This window comes from Microtus oregoni, unplaced genomic scaffold (genome assembly GCF_018167655.1).
Source record: "Microtus oregoni isolate MIOR12 unplaced genomic scaffold, Mior012 000012F_ref0000307, whole genome shotgun sequence".
NCBI classification, from domain to species: domain Eukaryota; kingdom Metazoa; phylum Chordata; class Mammalia; order Rodentia; family Cricetidae; genus Microtus; species Microtus oregoni.
The window spans coordinates 18,710,552-18,725,722 of record NW_024543071.1 but is presented as its reverse complement, the minus strand read 5'-3'; the positions used below and the strand labels follow the sequence as shown (position 1 = coordinate 18,725,722).

Below are 15,171 nucleotides of genomic sequence, written 5' to 3'. Positions count from 1 at the left end.
CAGGAAAAGCAAGTTTGAACTTCAGGCAAAGCTGTAGTGAGTGGGAGAAAGGGGAAAAGGGTGGCCCAGCAATCTGGCTGCACCGGGAAGGGTGGCAGGTAACCCGAAAGGACCTTGAATATGGTCTGCAGAGTCGCTGAAGGCAGGAGGGTTTGTAAGGTCCATACGGTTTCTGTTCTATAGAAGAGGGAAGACAGAAGGGTCAAGATCTCATCTAAGGTCACCCTGGACTGACTCCCAGAGGGCGTTGCAAGGTCCCAGGCACCTCCACTGACTTCGCTGCTAACACCCTAAAATCTGGCTGAGGGAGAGACACTGTCAGCACCCCAAAGGCCATGTGACTTCACTGGCTGGCTAAGGCTCCCAAGGAAGCTCTCATGACCGCCACAGAGGGCAGGGTGGTAATGGCTGAGTGCTGTCTGGGCTGGACCCCAGGAGTGCTGACAAGCACAAACGTCCCTGCTTCATGCCACCCCCTGTTGATGAATCAATGGCTCACTCAACTACAAAATTAACTCAAACCCACAGACATCCCTCAAACCCACAGAAGGTCACCAGGAGGTGCGCACTCAGGGCTGAGGCTGCTGGGCACTGTTGTCCTCGCCCCTGCCCCTCCGGGTGGCCTGGGGCCTCTCTCCCGGAGCCAGGTCTTTTGGCTCCCCCGACATCTCTTTTGGCTTTCCTCTTCTTAGGCAGTGGCTTGCTCACCTTTTCTTCCCGAGACTTATTTATTCAATTTTAATTAAGCTCCCGGGATAGTAAAGGCCTGGCTGGGCCACTGGGAGTCACACAGTAACCAATATAGAGGTTTTCTCTCGTGGGCCTTGGAAATTAGGGACTGGGAAAGGATGTCAGGGGCTGCGAGAGACTGGGCTGTACCGGGAAAAAGCACAGACCTCTGGAAGAGTGACTTCTGTGTTCCACACATTGAGGCATCCTCAGTGCCTAGAACAAGGCTGACACACAGTAGGTGGTCACTAGCAATTTGTCCAGGAAATGAGTACATCAATGGGAGACACTCATTGTTTGGCTGAACGCAGAATTGGCATGGTTCCCAGGGAGTGACCATCGTCTTGGGCTGCGGTGAGGATTGAGAGTTGAGTGTCACAGTATGATAATGGGGTCCTAGCCTGCTTCCAGCCTTCTTGGCTGTGGCACCACAGCTGGAGGCTACCACACCCCCTTCCCTAGGAAGCTGCACAGAGCCTTTCTCTGCTCTCGGATTCACAGCGAGCACTCTAAGAGCATGGCGGGGCTGCTGCCTTGGAGACGGCCCTAGGGTCTCCTCCAGGTGCTGTGACTTGGGGGAGGCTGTCCCCTTCTCTGGCATCCTGCCAGCAGAGTCCAGTTAGGGCGGTCATCCCTGTTCCTGCTTCCTAGCCATCCAGGGCCTTCCTGGGGACTCGTCCCTTCTGCAGGCATCCTAGGCTCTGCTCTTTTCCTGACCTTGCCCCACATTAAAGAGTGGATCAGCCCATCAATTAATCGCGCCCTAATCCAATCTCGGCTTGGTGGAGAGAGGGCAGTAAATCCAGCTGGGTAATCATGCCCTGATATTTGTGTTGGGATAATTACCATCTCTCAGGCCTCACTCGGTGGCACGAGGAGATGAAAACCCATAAAACACCACTCGGGGCTGTGGCTCGTTGTTTCTTGGCGGCACAAGACTGGCTACCAGCCAGCCAGCCCGCCCACCCCAGCCCCTGGCACAAGGCCTCAACCTCTTCACCTCTCATTCTTGCAACTGGCTGAATTCAAACTCCAGGGACAGCCTGGGCTGGATGCGGGATTGGGACTGGCAGCTGGGGAAAGTCTGTGTGTGGGGGTGAGGGGTGCTGGGGGCGGGCAGGGTCCCATATGAGCCTGGCACTTTGCAGCCTCCCGGACCTTGGAGAGCCCAGGACAGCGCTTGTTTGTGGAAACATGAAGGACAGATTAGAGCAAGTCTGCCGCCATCTGGAAGGGGCCCGTGCATACCCAGCCTTACCTCCAGGGGGCACTGTGGTGGAGGATGCTCTAGGATGTTAACTAACAGCCCTACAGGAGTGGGTTTATTAGTGAGTCCAGTTTAGGTCTGAGTAAATGTGGGTCAAGGGTAGGGGTGATCTGCAGTCCCAAGAATATAGCCCCTAACTTATGAGATGCTGTGTGTACACTATAGCCAGGCTCCCTAGGGAAGGAGGGTTGAGAAGAGCTATAGTGTCTCGATGCGAGAGACACTGGGTGGGACCCTGGGTTTGAATCCTGGGACTTGAAGGTTGCCAGGTTTCGGTGAGTGAGCTATACCCTTAGCATCCAATTTCTTCAGTATAAGACTACTAATGCATTCCTAACTGTGCTCTGAGGGTGGGATTGGCGAGGGGGGGGGCAGGGCGTTCTTTATATGAACTACCACTAGGCTGATGGACATCAGTTTCCCTGCCATCTCTGGGCTGTCTGCACCGGGTAGCCCAGGAGCAGTCAGGAACACTAGGCTCACCCGAGACCTGGGGAGCCAGAATTCATTAACACAGACCCTCAGGGAGCAGGGATGCAGGTGGCAGAGTGAAAGGAGCTGGAGGAGGCTCCGAGAACTCAAGGTCAGCCTCCCTCAGGGTTGCAGCCCCATCACCTCCCTGACACCCAGAGGCTCCGTCTGGCACACAGGAATCTGTGGGAGAAATTCTTGCAGTGGTCTAAAGGGAAGAGGCAGATGCTAGAAGGACCGCAAAGCATTTGAGAAAGGCCTAGGGTAGCATGGGAATGACCCAGGGACACTATTGATTTCAGAGGTAACCTAAGGGAGTGGGGATGAGATGGAGGACCAGACAGAAGTGGTGGGATGGCAGGAGGGGAAGAGAGGAGGAGGGCAGGAAGGCGGGGAGGAGGATGTCTTAGGCTGCAGGAGAAAAGGGTGGCCAGTCTTTTTCATGCCCTTCTGCCCCTGCCCAGGGAACCGAGGATGAAAATCCAGTCTCCATCACAGGAGATTGAAGGGCCATCCTGGGGTCTCTGCCCAGCACAGGGAGATCCTGGAGGCAGCAGAGAGTGGCCTGAGCAAGGACTGTCAGAGAAAGGAAGATGTAATCGGGGCAGGAAGGGGACCGACAAACTGACCCTCACCTGAGAAGGCGTTATTGGTGTTGAGAAAGTAGATCTCCTCACGGCCATCCCCATCGATGTCACAGGCTGTGACCCCAATGGCGTTCCCCTGCCGGTCCCTCAACGCGTAGTAGGGCGAGCTGCGCTCATCCACCGCAATGTTGACTAGCCGCTTCTGGGCTCGATTGTACTTCAAAACCAGGTTGGGGCCGTTGTACCTGGAGAAGGAACAGGGAGAGGATTTTGAGGGTGAGTGGCTGGGTCCACTCAGCTCACTGGAGCAGGGCAATGGGCTCAAAGTCTATTGCAACGCAGAGTAACTTGGCCCCAGGAAGGAGTCTTGCACCAGGAAGCCCTGGACCAGAAAGAAACTGAGGCTAGAGAAAGTGGATCAGAGCCATGTAGAACACAGTTCAAGGAGCAGGCTGGTTGAGGGGAGTGGGCAGCTAGGCGCAATCCCTAAACTAAGGGCCCGGCTGAAGAAAAATCTCCCTGACATTTACCTTGTGTATTTCAACGTAAAAGGAAATTTCCCACTAATGACTCCATTAACTTAAACAACAACCTGACATCTAACGAAAAACAAAACCAAAGCAAACAACAACAAAAAAACCAACCCAGGTGAGTCTGGCATGGGAAGCCATGCTGCTGGTCACTCACTTCACAGAGGAGAAACAGATGCGGACCGTAAGAGAAACTGCAGCTCAGAGAGAGAGGCTTCCTGAGGGCTAGCAGTATCCCGTGAGGGTGCCTGAGCCCGGACATCGTTCTGCTCTTCCAAGAGCACCCTTGTGAGTGGTCCCTGGAGGAGCCTCTGTCACCGAGAGTTGAGGCAACTGTCTGCTAGTAGGAAACACAATCTCTACAGCACTTGGGGTGAGGCTACCAGTGCACCTGGGGGTTACCAGCAAACCTACTGGATCTTTTGCCAGGGAACTGGGACAAGAGTTGAAACTGCCTGTCTCTCCTGAACCCAAGCGGCCTCCTTGTCACGCCAAAGGCCGCGTGTCTGTCTTAGGGACTTTGCCCTCGCTGCACTCTCCAGGTGGGATGCTGGTCCAGACAGCCACACAGCTGGCTTTCTCCCCCCCCTCCTTCAAGTCCTCCTCATATCTGTGCCATTTACTCTTTCTCCACGGTCCCCCATCTAGCCCCACAGCTCTCCTAGGGTCTGTCTTCTTGCCCCCCTCCCCTGCTCGCTCTGGTTCCACCGGAACGTTGGCTCCATCAGAGTAGAACCCTTCCTCCATGTTGTGCCCATGGCAGGCGCTCAGGAAATATTTGTTGAGTGAAATCTCTGAGCTCGCACCCACGTCCTGTGTGCTGTGGGATTTCATTCGGCCCATAGCCTTTTGGGCACCAGCCTGTTAGGGCGTGGTCTGAAGCACTATATATGGACTGATAAGCACAGATGGGAAGCATGCTCGCTCTCAAGGGTGAGGCTGGAGTTCTGTTCACGGCTTCCAGCGCCCACAGAGCAGAGGACCGCGGCTCTTTACTCTTATTGTGAGGTCTTTCCCAAGTATTTGTTATCCTTTATTCTGGGTTTTAGTGGACTTCCTTAATCGTGTTTACGCCTGTGGGCTCAAGTGTTCCACAGTCAATGTCTTCCTATTACCTTTCCAACTGTGGAAATTGAGGATACCCAAGATTTTCCCAGGCAGCACGGCCAAACACGATGGTCCTGCTTCCCTAACAGGGACCTGCCAGGGTCTCCAGAGCAACCCACATACTCCATTCACCAGGACCTGCCCGCTGGCCTGTGTTTGCTGTTGAGTGCGCCCACCCTGAGCCAAGTACAGTGCTGGCTTAAATGACCCAGGGAGGGTGGACAGCTCACCTAGGTATCGGGAGAAATCTTAGTACTGAAACAGATCCAGCCTGGCCTTCTCCTTTGCCACCAGAAGAACAGTGAAGTATGGGGGATGCTGGTGACTGGCCAAGAGACTTCTGGCACCCACAGAGTGAAAGGGGAGATGGAGCTCAGGGGGGCTGAGTCAGCGTCCAGCGATGGGAGGGTGCGCCTTAGACACCTTGATGAAGTGTGTCTGAGAGCCGAGCATCAAGGGCGCAATGTTACCTTTAGAGACAGGTCGAGGGTAGGAGAGACAAAAGGCTCTGGCTCTGGCACCGTCAGCAGCTGGCTCCGACCCCCAGGGACGTGACTTTTTAGTGTTAAATACGAGTCCTGAAAGTCCCAGGCCCTCCTCTCTTCTGTCACACTACGCCTGCCTTATCAGACCATGGTGCTCATCTGGTGTTGGCCTCGCTAAGAACACAGTCATTCATTGTCTTGCTCGAGCTCCACACAACCCAGAACGAAAAAGGTAGGGTGTGTTTCTGAAAAAGAAACTGAGGGTCAGAGAGGCCAAGTGGGGTTCAAGGTCGCACGACCTGTAAGTAGCCTTGGGGCTTCTCTCTTCAGGGCAGGAAATCTATGTTCTTTCCCTGCTGCCGGATGCAGGGACAGATGACATGCCACCGCTCAGTCCTGTGCATGTCTGTTTATCATCTCAGATAGTGGCTCTCAGGAATGCACATGAACTTCAAGTAAGCGTTGAAGGTAACAAGCACCGTACGCTGCAACCGCACTTAACAGTTTGCAGAGTGCTTTCCGCCCTGTGATCTCTTCTGCCTCACGGAGGCCGTAACTCTGCCGTAGTTCGGGTGGTGGCTTGGGCTCTAGACTCTGCTGATCTCTTCTGAAGGATGGAAACTGGACCAAAGGAGGAGACCACGAGTGTGACTCTGGGGTCATGCGTCTAGTCCCGTCCTTGCACATTAGACCAGAGCATTTCCACGTGGATGCTCTTTATCTTACGCCTCACCTTCCAGGAACGGTGAGAGAGTGACCCCCAAGCAGGAGTAGGGCAGCCTGCAAGATCTGTGGGCCCAGGGGTCTGACTAGCCTTACAAGATGGGCAAAGCCGGTGTCCTCCCAGGGTATGGTGGGGGCAGTCTCCACATAGCTGGTACCCTCTTTACCCCGCTGCCTCTTGGGTATTCCAGCTGTTTGCCATGCCCTGGAGTCACCTGCCGGGAAGGGAGGGAACATGGCCTCCCCACATGTTGGAAGCTAGCCTTTTTAATCCCAAATCTGCTTGGCTGGGGTGGGCTCCTTGATCCTATGAAGTGACCCTTGCACATCTCTTCTTGGAAAATCATGGGGTGCTAGTCTCAGGGTGCCTACTATGGGGAATTGTGGGGAGAAGTAGACAGGTTAGGTCAGCCTTGACCTACATGGGGCATGGGAAGATGTCTGGCAGTCTGGTCACATCTCCCCGGGAATTATGGGCATGGAGTCTGTTCTGAGGTGGGGTTCTGAGCAATCACAGGGCAAGGCTGGGTTGGGGCAGTGCTCCCAGGGGCCAGTCTTTCCCTCCATCAGGCCACCCTGGGCTGGCCCTGGAGCACCAACAGCTGTTGTTTCATGGCTCCCACCCCCCAGGAAAGGCCCCCACCCCTCTTCTCCAGAGAGCCGCTGTTGCAGCTTGCTTCCTCACCAGCCCCTGAAGATGCGCTGCCCTTTCCAGCTGCGCCCATCTTTGTTCAGCTGCAGTCGCTTGCTCCATGGGGAATGTCCTCCCACCCTCCTAGCCCCTTCCTGTGTTGAGTCTTCCCTACCAGCCGGACTAGATGTGACCTTCTCTCTTCCGGATACCTGCAGTGTCTTGTCTTGGCTTGCTCTTGAGAGGGCAGAGGTGTCTGTTCCCCATCCCTCCCCTCATTAAGAGCGAACTGCTGGTGTCCAGGCGGCTGTGCATCTCTGCGTGCGTGATGCCTAGAGCATACTGCAGCAGAAGGTGCTCATAAACAGAACACAGAGATCCGGGGTCAGTGGAGAGGGGACAGAGGGATGGGGAGTGAGGTGGGGAGAGGAGGTGAGCGGTGGGGATGGGAAGGTGAGGGGTGAGCGATGAAACGTGAGGGAATGAGAGGTGGGGGTGTAAGGATGAAAGTGATGGTGTGTGTGGTTAGAAGGGTGGTGAGAGATGAGGGGGTGAGGGGTGGAGATGGAGGGTCAGGGTAAGATGGGAGGGGGTAAGAGAAGGGAAGTGAGGGGACCGAACGTGTGAGTGGAGGTAAGGTAGTAATGGGGATCAAGGTGTGTGTGTGTGTGTGTGTGTGTGTGTGTGTGTGTGTGTGTACGCATGAGAGGCGAGGGAGGGGACTAAAGTTGTGTGTCCCTGACTATGTATGGAGATGAGGGCATGAAAGTGGATGTGCAAAGGTGAGGGCGTGAGGGGTAAGGTGAGGAGTGAAGCAGGAAGGAACACATCAAAGCTACGCTGGGCAGCCTTCTGAGAGCAATCTTCATTTGCAAAATCTGTGCCAAGCACTTTTAAATCCCACGGCATCTTCATGACAAGCTGGGGCTGCTGGTCCTATCCGCAACGCCATTTTACAGATGTGAACGTTAGAGGAAGAGGGAATTATCCACAGTCCCCACCCTGAGGAACCTGGGCACATCATGGCCATTTCATGTTTTCTTTCTCTGACACTTGCTGGAGAGAATCGGGTATTTGTAGAAGTCCAAGGGGCTTTGAAGCAGTTAAACAGAGCCGGGCAAAGGCAGCTATGGTGTCTAATATCAAGGCTGTGCCAGCCGTGGTTAGACCAGCTTAGCCTTGGGGGTGCATCCTGGCTCTGCCCTTGGGCTTGTCACTCAGTTCCTCTAGGTTTTCAGCTTCCTCATCTGTCTCGGTGCTGCTCACACCTCAAAGGACAGCCTTGAGGAGTGTCAGGGTGTGTGTGACAACACTTGGTAAACTGTAAATTGTTACACAATTGTAAGATCACATCATTTAAAAAAAATCACAACAAACCCGAGGCAGGACCTTTCTCTCACCAGCAGTCAAGTAGCTGGTTTCTCAACACTTACGATTTCTCAATCCCCAAACATCCCAACCTTGGCTGTTCTGCCTCCGTGTGTAGATTTCTTTCTTAGTACCCCGTATTGCTAAAGTTCTCAACAGATCTGTCTTTATAGGTGGTCTCTACTTTCCCATCATGCATGTCATCCTCCCATCCAACCTTGGTCCATAAGGCTGCTCTAGTTAGCGTCACTGGTGGCTCTCATGTGGCCAGATGGAGGGAGACCTTTTCTGTTCTTACCACCTTTGTCCTCTTGATGAGTGGCATTGTGGCCACCCCCAACTGACCTCCACTCTCCCATAGGACAGCCACCTCAACGGACTTTATGCCACTTTATGCTGTCTTATTTTCTTCTCTCTTCAGCCCCCTCCCCCCCACTGTTGGGTACATTTCCTATTCCTACCCTCTGGTTGCTGGAGTCTCCAAGCCTGGCCTTTAGTTCTGTTGTCTTCTCTCTCTTTTTACGAGCTGATCATATCCATTCCCGTGACTGACAACACCTAGATTCATATCTCCAACTCAGGCTCAGACTCATATATTTGACTGCCTACCTGACATCTCCTCTCATGCGCCGGAGATGGAACACGTCCAAAATGGAGCTATTGATTACTCCATCTCTCCCTCTCCTAAACGGGGATCCAGGCACTAAAAACAGAAGCCTGGCATCAGCCTCGGAACTCCCCCCTTCGTCTTCCCATCAAGTCCATCAGCCTATCTCCTCATCTCTACCTCCCAAAATACCTCAGCTTTATTCCTTGCTTTCCTTCCCGACTGGTTGCCACCATCCCTGGGGTCGGGGTGGGGCTCTGTTTCCTCACTTGCTCCACTGATCTGATCTCCTCCTACCACAGTCAAAGGCAACTTTTTTAAAAAAAATATTTATTTATTTAATATGTATACAATATTCTGTCTGTGTGTGTGCCTACAGGCCAGAAGAGGGCACCATACCCCATTACAGATGGTTGTGAGCCACCATGTGGTTGCTGGGAATTGAACTCAGGACCTTTGGAAGAGCAGGCAAAGCTCTTAACCTCTGAGCCATCTCTCCAGCCCCCGCCAAAGGCACCTTATAAACATGTAAGTCAGGTCGTGCCAGTTGCCCACTCAAAACTTGGGTAGTTGTTGTGGTTTGAGTCTGAAATGTCCCTCACAGGTTCATGTGTTCAAACTCTTGTTTCTCAGCAGGTGGCTCTGTTTTCAGAGGCTGTGGGACCTTTGGGGTGGGAGGCATGGCTGTTGGAGGTGGAAGTGGGTCTTTGAGGATTAATCCAGGATTTCTTTCTGGTCTTATTTTCTGCAACCCCATCCACTGAAATGTGAATAAGATGCTGGGCAGTGGTGGCACACTGTTAATCCCAGCACTCGGGAGGCAGAGGCAGGCGGATCTCTGTGAGTTCGAGACCAGCCTGGTCTACAAGAGCTAGTTCCAGGACAGGCTCAAAAGCTACAGAGAAACCCTGTCTCGAAAAACCAAAAAAAAAAAAAAAAGTGACCAAGCCTTAGCCGTTCTCTCCTGCACCGTAAAGTTGCTCCACTCTGTCGTCTCTTCCATGACAGACTTTATTCTCTGATACCATGGCCAAAATGAAATTTTCTTCCCCTAAGTTGCTACTGTCAGGCATTTTATCAATGGTGAGAAAAGCAACCAATCCAGCGGCTTTCCCTGTGCCCAGGCCCCTTTACTGCTGATGCTCTCTGCCTAAGACACTCTCATTTTGCTTCCTCCTGCTGCGCTCCACAGCTGGCTCATCTCTTTTAGGTCTCATCTTAAAAGGCAACTCCTCAGAGAGATCACCCTTTCTCTGTCTCCCACCCCTGCACCCTCCTTCCTGTAGTTATACCCATTTTCTTATCTATTGCTTGTTTCTCCCAGTAGACCGTGAGAGTCAAGAGGGCAGGACACGTCTATTTTCAGAGTAGACAGAGGGAAGGGGCTAGGGAAGGCACCAGATTATCTCCTTATGGCTGAACAAAAAGCACACTGTGCACAGGCTCCTGGTTTGTCTTTGACCCTTCTGTTTTGGTAATTCCCCAAACATACGTACAAACAGAGCAGCGACAGAGAAGATGTGGACAGCTGATAGCCTGGGTAGAGGTAAGAAAGAATAACCAAATATTACAGAAGGAGACAGAAGATCTATTTTTTTTGTTGCTGTTTTGTGACCTGTGTGAGGGGGAAAATCACTTAGAAAGTCACCCAGATGGAGAAGAAAATGCATGCAACCCTAACTATTTACCGTGTGCCAGGTACTAGGCTAAATAATTTACACGTCTTATCTGTTTTTATATAATAGAAATATTTTTAGACTTGAAAGGTATGTAACATATCTATTTTGAGAATTTAGAACAGAAAACTTTTTTTTTTTAAAAAAAAATCTACCTGACATTAGTCAAGAGAGAAGCAGGGGCCCTGGCATGGTGATGCACACCTTTAATCCTAGCCCTTGGGAGGCAGAGGCAGGAAGATCTCTACAAGTCGGAGTTCAGCCTGGTTTACAGAATGAGCTTCAGGACAGTCAGAGTTATATAGAGAGACTGTTGTTTCAAAATACAAAACAGACAAACAAACAAGAAAAGTGGAGGGAGGGGGGAGGAGAAGAGAAGGGTATGCACACACAGAGGTTGAATCCTGGAGACGACGCCACAAAGATGGATGTGAAAGTCAACGAGCCTATAAACAGAAACACACACGGAAACACAGATGAAGGGGTGGGACTCAGACAAGCAGAGATACATGGAGAAGGGGAATCAGTCAACCTCTAGACTAGAGAGATGCAAAGTGCGATGATTAATTAGGCCTGACTGTCAACTTGATTGGATTTAGAGTCACCATGAAAATAAGCCTCTGGGCCTTCCTATGAAGGAGTTTCTAGACTGGGTTAGCTGAGGTAAGACGCCCCACCCTAACTGTGGGTGGCACCATTCAAGGCGCAGCCCTGAACTGAATAAAAAGATGCAAATGAGCAGAGCACCAGCATCATTTTTCTTTCTTCCTGACTTTGAAGCAGCTGCCGGAAGCTCCTACCGCTATGACTCCTCCACTGTGGTGGGCTGAGCTCAAACTGGGAGCCAGATAACTCTCCCTTAGGGTTCCGTGTCAGGTACTTTGTCAAAGCAATGATGGTGATTAACATTTTTATTTATTTTATTTTATGTGTCTGTTTTGTTTGCATGTATGAATGTACACTGCGTGCATGCCTGGTGCTCAAGGAGGCTAGAAGGGGGGCATCCGATCCTGTGGAACGGAAGTGACAGATGGTTGAGAGCCACCATGTGGGTGATGGGAACTGAACCTGGTCCTCTGCAAGAATAGGAAGTTCTCTTAAGCACTGAGCCATCTCTCTGGTCTCTTGAAACAACGATGGAGCTAAGTAATATAGCATGTCACCAGGAGGCTAAGACATTGCCACAGGGACGCAGTCCCATCTGGTGACTACTTTAGACACTTCCTGTAAACATGTTTTAAATATGTGTTGCATTTTCATGACTATGGGTATAAAAGGAATATTTTATTCTTGGTTCCCATCAATACACCCAGTTATAGGTTAAAAGAAGTGAGTTTCTGATAAAAAGTGACTAGCTAACCATTAGGAAAAAACCTGAAAGACAAACTATCTTTTTGGTACTTGTAACATGAACGGGGGCTAGCTTGTTTTTGGAGTTTTTTTTTTTTTTAATTATTTATTTATTATGTATACAGCATTCTGTCTGCATGTATGCCTGCAGGCCAGAAGAGGGCACCAGATCTTATTACAGATGGTTGTGAGCCACCATGCGGTTGCTGGGAATTGATCTCAGGACCTCCGGAAGAGCAGTCAGTGCTCTCAACCTCTGAGCCATCTCTCCAGCCCCGTTTTTGGAGTTTTTTGTCCTGCCTGGTACCCCCAGCTGTTTAGCCCCAAAGAAAATCACACATAGATCTCTATAAGTTATAAAGCTAATTGGCCCATTATCTCTAGCCTCTCACTGGCTAACTCTCACATCTTGATTAACCCATTTTTCTGATCTATGTTAGCCATGTGGCTCAGTACCTTTTTCAGTGAGGCAGATCACATCCTGCTGCTTTGGTGGTCTGGGCAGGAGTGGGAGGAATCAACTTCCTCCTTCCCAGAATTCTCCTGTTCTCATTACCTCATTTCTATTTCCTGTCTGGTTTTCCTGCCTATACTTCCTGCCGGGCCAATCAGCGTTTATTTAAAACATGATTGACATAATACAGACAATTCCCCCGCACCAGGTCCTGAGCAGTAATTAGCAAACTATGGCCTAAAAAACAATGTGTGACCACCTGCCTGCTTTTGTAATAAAGTTTTATTGGAACACAAGCATGCAAATTCATGTATCATGTATAGCTGCTTTGAGCAAAAGATGGGACTGGGTAGTTGCAACAGGGGCTGCATGGCTTAAAAACTGAAAATATCATCTGGCTCTTTGCAGAAAGAAAACCCTGTCAGCCCTGGTCAGAAAGGTTAGCTGTATATACTATCACATATATAACTTCTTATATATATGATTATATATATTGATTTCTTTCAAAAACTTAATGGCTTAAAGATGATGTAAAATTCATCTTTATATAATAATTATATATATCTTGAGTCTGGTATGGCTTTATGATTTGCCTGGGTAGTCAAAACATGATCAAAGTAAAGATGGGTCAGTTCTGGTCTTAACCTTTCAGAGGTCTGTTGGCTTCCTTCTGTCTCTGAGGAAAGATGGCTACCATGTAAAAAAATCTGATGTTCATAATATATACATATATGTGATATCACATGTAGGATTTTATATATATATAAATGTATAAATGTATATATGTATATATATATCCCTTGTATATTACCATCATAATTAAAAACCCAAAAAATTTAAGTAAGGTTTATTAAAAAATTAATTTGGGGTTTGGCATTTGGATTTACATCGACAACAGGACAGTGAGGTCCATGTCATGATGCTGTGTCCCAGGACGGAGACTGTAGCATAAGAACTTTGGCAGAACGAGACTGTATAGAGCAGCTAGGAAGGAGAGTTGATTTTTGTAGATGACCTCTTTGGGACCAACAATGAGCATGTACATGAGCCCTTTAAGAGAGGCACATGATAGAAGGGATGTGGCAGGTGGTCTCCGCAGGCGGCCATGACTATTTCCTAGCTCCTTAGCATGCACACGTCACTCCATCCATCAATGGCCGAAGCCTATTCTTCATCCTCTTGAGTGGGGGATGGCTTTGTGATTTGCCTGGATGGGCAAAGTATGATAAAAAGTGCTGTTTGGCTGGTTCTGGTCTTAGCCTTTCGGAGGCCCATCAGCTTTGATTTGTCTCTGGCAAAGCTGGTTACCATATAAGAAATATCTGATGGTCACGAAACTATCAGGAGCTGCAGAAGTCAGTCAGCCCCGTGGACTAGTGGTGAAGCTGCAGGCAGGTAAGGAAAGACTCCTCAGGCCTTCAGCCCAGCCTGCTGAAGCTGGAAGCTGCAGAGTGAAGATACGCTGGCATTGTGTAGAACAGAAAAACTACCTCAGCAGGTTCTAGACCGGATTCCTGATGCATGGGATGGGAGGAATTATAAATCATCTTTAAGCCACTAAGTTTTTGGAAAGAAATCAGATAACGATGAGCTATCGTCTCAGACCGAAGGGAAAGAAAAATGTATCCCTGGAAAGTAGGAGAAAGGATTACCCATAAATCAGTGGAGTTCGCTAGGCGAACCATTTGAATTCACAACCAGCATGTCTGTCCAGTGGAAGTCTGGATACAGTTGGCTGGTAGCTGGGTCTCAGGATATCTGATCGTCTGTCCAGAGCCCGCAGACGGAAGGTAACAAGGAACACAGGAGCCAGGCAAGGCAGTGCATGCCTGTAATCCCGGTGTGTGGGAAGCTGAGGCAGGAGGAACACCAGCTGGAGGCCGGCTTGGGTTACTCTGTCTCAAAAAAAAAAACAAACAAACAAAGCCCCCAAGAACAATCCGTCTCCCACAGGGATTCCAGACACCACCCATGTCTGGGTCCCTGCTTTCTTCCTAGCGGCTTATAGTGTGGGTATGAAATACTTCTCATATGCTCATGGGTTTGAAGCCTTGGTCTCCAGTTGATGGCACTGGTTTGGAAGGCTGAGATGTGTAACTTAGTTAGAAGAAGAAGTGATCTGCCAGGGACAGGCCTCTCATGCTGGCCCAAGCTTTCCTCTTCATGTTCTGCTACTGTGTGGACAAGCTGTCTTGCCAGCTCCCACTGCCATGGCCCAAACTGTTGCGGCGGCCATGCCTGCCCCTCTGTGCTGGACCACACCCTCTGAAACTGCGGGCCAAGGATGTGCTCTCCTCCGGAGCTGCTTCTCTCGTATGGGACCACAGGGATGAGAGAAGTGACTAAACACAGCTATAGCTAAATGTTTCCCTTTTTTAAAATGCACATTTTGAGCACAGATGATCTCTTTGGAAATGTACGTAATGCTCCTTTCCGCTTTTCTCATATTTAATTTGTTGAAAGCCACTGACGTTAAATAGGATCTGAAAACATAAGGGAAGGGCATTCAGACAGCAGATTCCCAGATTGCATTCCGGAACAGGATCTGTGTGGAGACTGAGATTCACTGTGAGAGGGTGGGGGCTTCAGGGATGGGAAGTTGCTGGGTGTGTCCAGGCTCTGGGCAGGGAAGCCAGCTCAGCCGGCAAATGGTATCCAGAAAGAAATGGCCAAGCTGATTTGATCTTGATTTAAGAGTGGGTCAGGGTGAAGAAGACCTCGGGAAGACAATGCTCTATTGAAAACAGTAACTAAGATCAAGGAAAAAGCCCTTCTGTCCTGAGGGGTGGACCATTCTCCAAGAAAGGGATGTGTGGTACTAGAAGGTGAGGCTATTCAGCAGTCACGAGTGTCTGTGTTCTGTAAAAACTCCACATGGGTTGATTGATGTGTGTCTCATTCCAAAAAAGCTCTGTGCTCAGCATGCGCATGGTGCCCTTGGAATTTCCTGTATTTTGATTTGCACAGAAGCACCTGGAAGGCAGAGACCCTCACTGGCATTTCTGTCTCCCACTGTTCCTCAGACTGAGCAGGTGTGTTCGCTCACATTTACTGGATAGACAGCGATGGTGAAGATGAACAAGACCATGACTCTATTCCCCAATGTATTTCCAGGAAAAGAGGGAGACGGAGAGGCAGGCATTGCAGAAGCTATCAAAGCAGGGATTCAGGGACCAGACGGAAGCC

At 50.2% G+C, this 15,171-nt stretch overlaps 1 protein-coding gene across 1 annotated transcript in view; it reads right to left on the bottom strand.

Moving 5' to 3' along the window:
- Window positions 1-15,171, bottom strand: part of Crtac1 (cartilage acidic protein 1) — a 143,058-nt gene that overhangs the window by 46,912 nt on the left and 80,975 nt on the right. The window contains exon 3 of the mRNA XM_041660677.1: window positions 3,103-3,299. Within this exon, the coding sequence (XP_041516611.1) occupies window positions 3,103-3,299 (197 nt within the window). The remainder of the gene's footprint in view (window positions 1-3,102; window positions 3,300-15,171) is intronic.